The sequence below is a fragment of the Cyprinodon variegatus genome, unplaced genomic scaffold (assembly GCF_000732505.1).
Source record: "Cyprinodon variegatus isolate N-32 unplaced genomic scaffold, C_variegatus-1.0 Scaffold76, whole genome shotgun sequence".
NCBI lineage: Eukaryota > Metazoa > Chordata > Actinopteri > Cyprinodontiformes > Cyprinodontidae > Cyprinodon > Cyprinodon variegatus.
The window spans coordinates 1,182,492-1,191,680 of NW_015150529.1; the positions used below are offsets into that span (position 1 = coordinate 1,182,492).

The window sequence follows — 9,189 nt, forward strand, 5'->3', positions numbered from 1 at the left end:
GTTTATTTAACTAGGATGAATAGTCGAATACTTTTTTCCCACGACAAGTACTTTGTTACTTCCCATCTCTGGATGTAAATTAAAGTCTGGAGTTATAATCGTTTATTGCAGGTTATTTCTAAATATCTCCATGGTCACTGTCACCAAATCTTTTTTCAACCGTTTGTTTTCCCCATTAGTGTCTACATAAGCAGAGACTATTTTTCCTGGGCTTTACATCACAAAGTTACGATTACATCATTCTTTCGCAAACTGTACAATAAAACCCCGTAATTGCCCTAAAGACTCAAACAAAGTTGAATAAAACACAAAAGTCAAATCGACCACTTAAGATTGCATAGATTCTTCTCCCTGTATGATGCAATATTGTGAAACCTTAAAGAACTGCTGTCATGTCGGCTAAAGAAGATTGCGCAAATATATTTACAGCAAATGGGAACAAAAGGGTGTGGTGATAGTTTTTTTTCCATCCCGATTTATTTTGGATGGATGCTACCATTACTGACACTGGTTTGAAGCTGAGAGTCATCTAGAAGTTTGCTGCTGAGGGCTCCAGAGAGCTTAATGTCCCTCTAATAGCAGCAATAAATTGTCCTGAGCTGTTAGACCCCAGCACAGCTTTTACTGGGAGACCATCTCTCTTTAACGCTCCTGCTCCCACCTCTTCGCCTTGCCTCCTAGATGAGTGTGTATGCCTGCACGCTGTCAATGTAATAGCTGAGTGGGAGTTGAAATGGCAGCTGTTAAATGGAGTATCCAGGCAAACACCTTTTTTGTCACTCAGCTAGAAAGTGCCAGACTGAAAGCGGGCTCTAAAATAAATGCAAAACATCTAAACAAAAACGCGCAGGAAGCACAGAGGCTGCAGATCAGACGGTCACATTTGTGATGGCGTGGCCTGACACGTGCCCTCCAGACGCGTTTTCATTTGGAATGAAGCAGGCCTCGACATCTTCTGCTTTGGTTTTAAAAGACAGCAAGAAAATAAAAGGAAACGAAGGGTGACTCATATATTGTATATGAAATTACAAAACATTAATGTTTTTTAAACTCAGGAATTTCAAATTTATTTCAGCAGCATCAAGGACAAACCGCTAAAACATCAACAACTTTCACAGTCCACAGTCTGCACTTGTTCATTTTTTTGGGTTGTATTGGGAAAAATTTTCCAAACGTATGTTTTGAGACTGAGTGAGGAAACCAGATAAGCAAAGGAAAGGAAAGGAAAGGAAAGGAAAGGAAAGAAGATGAAAACTCAAAGCAGAGACAACATATGAGCCCAGGATCTTGTTGCTGATGTATTATTTCAGTATTTTATCAAAACTATTTTCTGATATTTTATCCTTTTCTTTCAAGCATGACTTGACATTAACACCAACCAACCCAAATGCAGGTGAATTTCAGCTTTGGCAGGGAGCACAGCCACTTCTAAAGTTCTAGCCCCTTTGGTGCTTTGGGTTTTATTTACTCTTTTAATTGTTGCTTTCTTAAACATGATCTTAAATAATAAGCAAATCTAAAGATGACTCTGTAACATGTGGTGTTGCGCTGTCACCAATGGTTCCATTCAAGGTTCACTTTGTCTCTGTCCGCTCTGTGGAGCTGGAAGCCTGCCAGCTGCAGCGCAGAGTCCAGTATGAATCCACACAGCATGACCCCGTGAAGCACAAAACAGCAGATGAAGAGAAGTCCCTATTTTTTTCCCAGCATCAGTTGTAGTTCGTCCAGTTTGTTGGGCAGGGAAGATACGTAACACAAGATTAAACTCTGTAACGTTGAGCGGAGTCTGCACTGGTGAAGACGCACAAGTGCCCTGGTACGTTTTCCTCTCCTCTGAGGTTTCGCAGTGTGAGCAAAGGTGAGCACACCTTTCACAGAAATGTCTAAATTTCGAGTGTAGGGAGCGGAAAAGTGTGGAATAAATCCTCTGGAGATGTAGCCCTGATATTCATGAAGCTCTTCTCTGGTGAAAGAGGTCTGGGTATCATCGCAAAAGCCAGAGTTAAAGGTATAGTGGAGGATGTTCTTTGGATTATCAAAATAAGTGGTCCTCCTAATGGTCAATAATTCTGGTGATATGTTTACGTAAAGCTGTCCTACAAGCTCGTCCCATTTTCCCCTAAACCTATGCCCAGAGATACCAGGCTGCCAAGAATTTCTCATCAGTCTGCCTCTTGCAGACTCCTTTACTGCCTCTTATTTATTAAATTGTTTTTCTTTTTTTAAGATACCAGCGAAAAATCTGGTGACTTTTTCTGTGTTTTTGGAGACTTTGCTGACAACACATGAATGCAGTAACTGCTCAAGTTTTCACGGTCTTCTACTGCGAGGAGTGAAGGACTCTGAAGCGCCGACAGGGAGTCCAATGCAGCTCTGCAGCAAATGGCTGCAGGCAGAGAGAGAAGCAGTTCTCCTTTGTTTCTCTCTTTAAAAATGAGCAACACAAGCAAAAAGCTTCAACTAACTTGTTTAAATTAAAAGAAATATAATATAGCCTACATATATATATTTATGAATAAAAATATATTCATCTTTTGTTTAACTGCTGCCTCTGAATTTGGTAAGATGAGATTAAGATAAGAGTTCACCTTTAGTTTAAAATATTTGGTTTTTAAAATTGTTTTCCGTCCTCCTGATATTGATATTTCTCTCTCGGCAGTTTAATTATGCTGCAGCAGCACCTGACATCATTTTCTAACAACAAAATTGTGGCTAGTGAAAATGCTGAGTGGCTACTAACTTTGAAAAGAAAAAAACACTAGCCACAGTGGCCAGGGAGCAAAAAAGGTAATGTCCAGACCTGTACAAATGTATTTAAGTTAATCTTCTTTTTCATCGGCTTCAGTTGGCAAAACTCTATGTCCCCGCCACCAGTTTCCAAACGTTTCCATTACTGCTGTTCAGTAGCTGTACTGGCTTTGTTCGTACCTTCATATAAGTAGAAACAACCAGAGATGAAGGCCTACATGGTTAAAATAACCACCAGTTATTAGTCTATTTCTCCTAGTACTAGTGTTTTATTGAGCGTTCACGAGGAAAGAATGTTTAAAATGCTTTAAATGAAATAATAAATTAATAAAATTAATACTTTATCTGTATTTTATTTCTAATACAGATTTTGTCCTATCCCTATTCCTGTTGATAAAAAGCAAGTTTTGTTAATGCAGGGACATGTGTTTGAGTAGCAAGAATAAAATGAAAGAGAAAAGATACAAAATAGAGACCAGAAGAAATTACCAGAAGCCAGAAGTCTTTAAAAAATTAATGCTTTAGGAGCCGGTGTACGCCTGAATAGTTCAAATGAGAAAGTAATGTCAAGTTAAATTGAAAAATTTTTCTAAAATTAAAAAATGTGAAAAGTTTTGTAAAGAGCAAGAAGAACTAATAAACAGATAACATTTGTCAAAAATGACAAGTTTTGGCTCCTTGGAGACAAAATAAGCCGTATTTCTAAAAAATATACTTTTCTATGAGATATTTTTAGTGGAAATAAAATGTTTTGTTCCCCTGATATTGATTCTTTTAGGCGCTTATTGTTTCAGTGCAAAAGACATCAATCTTTATCCTCTATCAATTTTCTCATAAAAATTTAACTGTTCAGAATCAATATATGTATAAGTATACACATTCAAAATAGATTTACAGTTTTAAACTTTCAAAGAGCAATAGAAACTCAGTGCCGCAATTATTTTCAAAGGTCCCCTGATAGAGGTTATTGAGCCGTGAATAATAATGAGTGATTAAATATTAGCTGACATTCTACAACTCAGTCACAGTGTTTAACTAAACATTTTCAGAGACAAACAATAGCGCACACAACCTGCAGACTGTGGATCAAACACAGGAAAACAGTTAAGGAAAAAAAACCTAAAGATTTACAAAGACATTGGCCTAAGATGTATTAAAAAGACCAACTTTTTAAATGATTCACAAATGCTCCGCTCCTGGGTTAAAATCACAGCATCTTTTAGTAAATCTGTGAACTCTGGCTTTTTTAGAACATGCTTGAACACTGTCAGACACTTGTCAGGAGGCCAAGCAGTCTTGGAGGTGGGACCCAAACTGGTTGAAAGAAGTACATGCTCTGAAGAGTTTTCAGCTGAAAAAAACTTCAATTTTTTTCCTGGTGCAGGACATCAACTAAACCACACCAACCCCAGAACAATGGCAGACATGTTTCTTATATAGAGGAGGAACTAAATTGGAAGAAACCATTTTTAAAAGGATGCTCAGCTTCACAATAACAAGAAGAAAATGAAAATTTGTTTTAAGCGAACAGCTGATTAAGAAATACTTTTACCAATAAATACACAAAACAAATATTTCAATTAAACCCAAATACTCAAACTCAATAAAGAAAACACCATTCATCAGATCAACCTCCCCTCCTTCAATTATCCAATGGTGCAGTCCTGTACACACCTGCTTGGAGAATGAAACAGCAGAGGTGATATTTCACAATATTTTAACTCTTTAATCCGTGAATTTCCCTTTTATGAAGAGTTAAACAAAAAACGAAATATTGTGAAATCAATTTACCTTTTTACAAAAATGAAAACAAGATGTGGCCAACCAAAGAACCACAACCCAAACAAATCCACTTCACCCAAAACAACTAAAATAAACCAATGTAGAAAACCAGATGCTGTGTTTAGCTGCTACTTTGGGCAATATAGAGGTTGTCAGGACTCCTGTTTTTGTGTTTGTGTCTGTGCTTGTCTCTCTTCATCCACCAGGAGGCGCCTGGTCTGCCTCCTCACACACCTGCTGATGGTTTCCTCGTTAAACGGAACGTTCTTAACCAGATGACTGCCACTACCTCGACGCCAGAGTGTTTGCCAGCTTAGGGTACTCTAGCTAAGCTGAGTTTTGCTGAGTTAAGCTGAGTTTTTGTCAACCTGAATTTAACTTTGTTTTTGTCTTTGCCTCTTGGCAGGAAGTCGTCCTGCAAACTGGATTTTCTCGGACCTTCACTCCCTGGAAGGATCAACTGAGCTTCAAACTGAGCTGGGGTTCAAACAGGAGGTTTGGATCCACTTTCCCCAAGAGATCGTTTGAGCTTCTCACTGAAAAAGGGAATATTCTCCACTACGACCCGTTCAAGTACCGCAGGAAATCTGAATGGCAGTCAGTTTCTCCGTTCACCAACAATCAACCGCATTCTGGGTAAAACCTGTTCCGCCCTCCACCGAATCAGACAAACACTGGAACCACGGCACACAGACCGGAGTCAAGGATTCAACAAGTTCTCTGGAAACGTGAGTCGGCAACCAAATCCTCTTCAAGTTCAAGAGTCTTTTTCCCCACTGAGCCTGCTAACCGCTGTGTCTTCCCCTCACTTTACAGTTCCGGTTGAGCAGTGTTCAGAGCAACACTTCTCCCTCTGTTTAACTTCTTCAATAAAACCCGTTAAACCTTTCCCCTGGTCTCTCTGAATTGGTTTCTCTGCATGTGGGTCCGAGCTTTAGATAAGATCATGACACAGGTAACAATGGGTCATTGTTATAAACACCTGTGACATGAGAATGGAGTGGACCTTCACCATGCCTGCTCAGTTTCTAAACTGAAACAGTGAAATAAAGAGGTCTCATCGATATTTGGTTTTTAACCACATTTATGACAATGTGTTACTAAAGTTCTACACCAGGTTTAAAATTAATTTATTTAGCAAAGATGTATCCATCCATTTCCTCCATTATCAATGCATGTATAAGTATACATATTTAAAATCCTCCATTATCTTAACTCTATCTGGGCTGGTGTGGGGCTCTACACGATTCAGAAGTGTAGTGCTGGTCAACGCTACAATACGCAGGACAGTTTAGCGCACACACACATTTAAGGCCATCTGACCGTGGAAAATTAACCTAAAGTGTCGGGTCCATAGGGGCCATGAACCCTGACATTTGTCACATATTTACCCAAAGGTTTTAAATGATGAAGTGAGAACATTTTACATCATCAAAAGGTCAAATGTGAGCTTCGCTTGCATCATGACGCGCTTCACAAACAGCAGGAAGGAAAATGTGGTTAAATCTTTAGATGTCAACATCTATGGAAAGCTTAACAAACCATACTCAATGTAATTTACAGGCCACCACTTTACTGTACATAAGATACTGTATATAATATGTCACCTTAAATCTCTTCTTTATTTTTTACCATCCACTGGATATTATCTGGATGCACTGGATATACTTTATGCACCTTTTCCTCCTTTGTGCTCCTCCGGTTTGTTTATAAGATCCAGTGCATTTCTCCAATGTGAAATCAATAAATTTCTATTCTTTTCTATTATATTCTATTGTTAAACTCTGTACTTGTAGTGAAATTTGAATTGAAGAAAAATTGTACATGATGAATCTATAGAGCCTAATATTGATTTATTTCACTTTTCATGCATCGATGAGGTGCATTTAGCCTGAAAAATACATAATAAATAATTTTTTTCCAAGTATAAACATATTCCAGTACACCACCTATTTTTTTGTATTACTAAATAATATTTTGTGTGGTGCTCCCCCTACAGGACCTAGTGTAAATAGCTTAACACTGCATCCCCTCCTAATGCACCACACACAACAATTACAATCACTTTAGATGCATATCCCCTCTGAAGGGGAGGATAGTATTGAACAGTGTAGATTAAAGTGAAAAACTTCATTGCCAGCTAAAGTTAATGGTGCGCCACGGTTTGCACCTTTTTTATAATTATGTGCGGATCTGTGTGAGCATGCTCACTACAAACTGAAAAATGTTTTAATGTGTCAATGATGTCTTCCTGTTTTATCAAAAGGAAAACAACAGATAGCCAGACTCCCTTTTCTGTAAAACCCCTCTGATAGAGACACTGACTCACCGGAGTGTTTCGGTCCATTTGAGCTCCAGCTCCAGAGCCATCTTGTCCATTTTATGCTTTTCATCTTCTTTGGTGCTAATGAGTTTGGCTTCATGTTGGCGTTTTTGGGTTTCCAGCTCACCCTGAGGAACAAACAGGAGAGTCTTTAAGCTGTAAATTACTGCTAATAGTGATTAATTGTCTTTTTCAGTAGCATAGCGATTTTTCAAGAACAATACTGTTGGAATAATTATGTATAAGATACTTAATGTTTGTTTTTATGATGTATAATGTGTAACATATTACTGTTCCAGAGAGGTGTTGCACAAGCAGTAAAGGTTAACTCTCAGGAAGTATTGCTCAAGCTTAACGAAACCAGGAGGTTCTTGGACCATTTGACCGCAAGACATTTAAATGCAGATTGACCTGTTCACTGAGGCTGCAAATTGAATTGTATTTCTTGTTTCCCATTCCTTTAGCGCAACCTCAGCTTGTGTAACTAGGGACCCCCCCTCTGACTTAAATAAATAGCGAGGAGAAAGCTGAAGACTGGCAGAGTGGGGTGGAGATGTACCTGCAGGTCTCTTCCTACTCTCCTGGCGAGTAAAAATAATTCTGACTCTGTTCCTTTCTTTCCTTGTTTTACAGTGTTTTAGGAGTCAGACCTGACAAATACCGACCTGGAATCCCTGCTAATATTGATCCAAAATAGCAGAGTCTTTATAGAGTAAGCCAATCAAAATTTGATTTTCTTAAACAACTTTAGGTTATGTGGAGGTACAAAAAAAATGCTCCTTCTGTTCCTAATCGAAAGCTTTATAATAACACAATACACATAATCTTTTATTTACCAACCACAGATGAAACCAAAAGCAATACCAATAGCCATAATGATCCATTTCCACAGGATTTATCAGAATAAGTATAAGCTAGGTTGTGCTGTTTATTATTGAATAGCCAAATAGAGTTTTGGCTAAAAGATGTAAATTACTCATCGTTTTCAGACTGTTTGAAATTTCTCCCTACTGAGAAAAGCTTAATAATAAATGGGAAACATTAAATATAGCTAATCTTCTCAACAGCTTACATCTTTGCAATTTATTCTACAGTTAGACCTTGAAATGCTTGGAAGAATTGAAAAATCCCAAAAGCTGTTTCAGACTCTATGAGCAACCATTATCATGATAGAAATTATTCATAGGAGTAGAGTTTGGTTTAAAAAGTCAGATCTGAAAAACCCACAAAATTTTACAAACGCTGTCCTGCTGTTATATGAGAGCAACGTTTAGATGTTTATAACGCACAGCAGGATATTTAGAGAAAAACAGTCGTTAAGCATGGTGATGGACGGCTGATGATCTGAGCTGGTTTTCCAGCTACTGGGCCTGGATGCCTTTTAGTCGTTGACAATTATATAAAAAGATTCCTCTATGTTTTGTTGCTATTTTTACTCGGATCTTTGTAAATCTAATTTTAATCCTTCGTCTGTTTTAATTTAGCACTTTGGACACTGCCTCCCTTTTTTGAAATGCTTTATAATTAATTGGCTTTGCTTCTCTAGAATCAATAGGGACACCATCTGTGTAAAAGTACTTTCATATTGAATGTAGTGAAGGTCCACCCAGCTCGCTCCATCCCTGTCTATCCACTTGCAGGTTACTGATTGAACTTGATTTAACTGAGTAAGTCAATGAGATGTATGTGATACTGAAAAATGAAAAGAGGTGTAGGCGGTGAGACCAGGGAGCCCATCAGAGCTGCTCCCAGTTTGGCCAGTGCCTCAACCTGCTCCAGGAGCTGCTGGATAATTGCTTACAGTTTCTAGCAGGATCCAGTTTTAGGAGCAGCTGTGCTGCTGCAGGGGGACGGATAGACCTCTGGTGAGTTTTGGATTAAAACGGGCTTTGTCTCTGCTGCGCTCCTTCACCCTTTGAAAGAAGTTCTGTTTTTTTTTTTTTTAAGTACTGCGACAGTTTGCTTTGCTCTATCTGCTGCATCTATAACCACGCTGCTCCGCTTGGAATCGTTTTAAATGCGATGTTTGCTTCACCAGCTGTTTAGTCACAACTTCATAAAGGGAGGGGATGTTTTCGCTATCGGTGTGAACGCATCTTAACTGCTGAAGCTTAAACCAAAGCTGGTCATCGACAGGGTAATTATTTAGAATACAGGAAAACGAAAACTACAGAATGGCTGGAGACGTTCAGGAGCCAGGTATTACAATGACCCAGAGGTCAAAGGTCAGACCTCGTCCTGGATAGAACCCTGCAAAGCAGCGGTCCCCAACCACCGGGCCGCGGGGCATTTGGTACTAGGCCGCACAGAAAAAAGTATATATATATATATATATA

The 9,189-nt window shown here is 38.7% G+C and overlaps 1 protein-coding gene across 3 annotated transcripts in view; it reads right to left on the minus strand.

Moving 5' to 3' along the window:
• Positions 1-9,189, minus strand: part of fam184a (family with sequence similarity 184 member A) — a 278,742-nt gene that overhangs the window by 72,040 nt on the left and 197,513 nt on the right. For all 3 annotated transcript variants that reach the window (XM_015372804.1, XM_015372806.1, XM_015372805.1), the window contains one exon: positions 6,860-6,981. In XM_015372804.1, the coding sequence (XP_015228290.1) occupies positions 6,860-6,981 (122 nt within the window). The remainder of the gene's footprint in view (positions 1-6,859; positions 6,982-9,189) is intronic.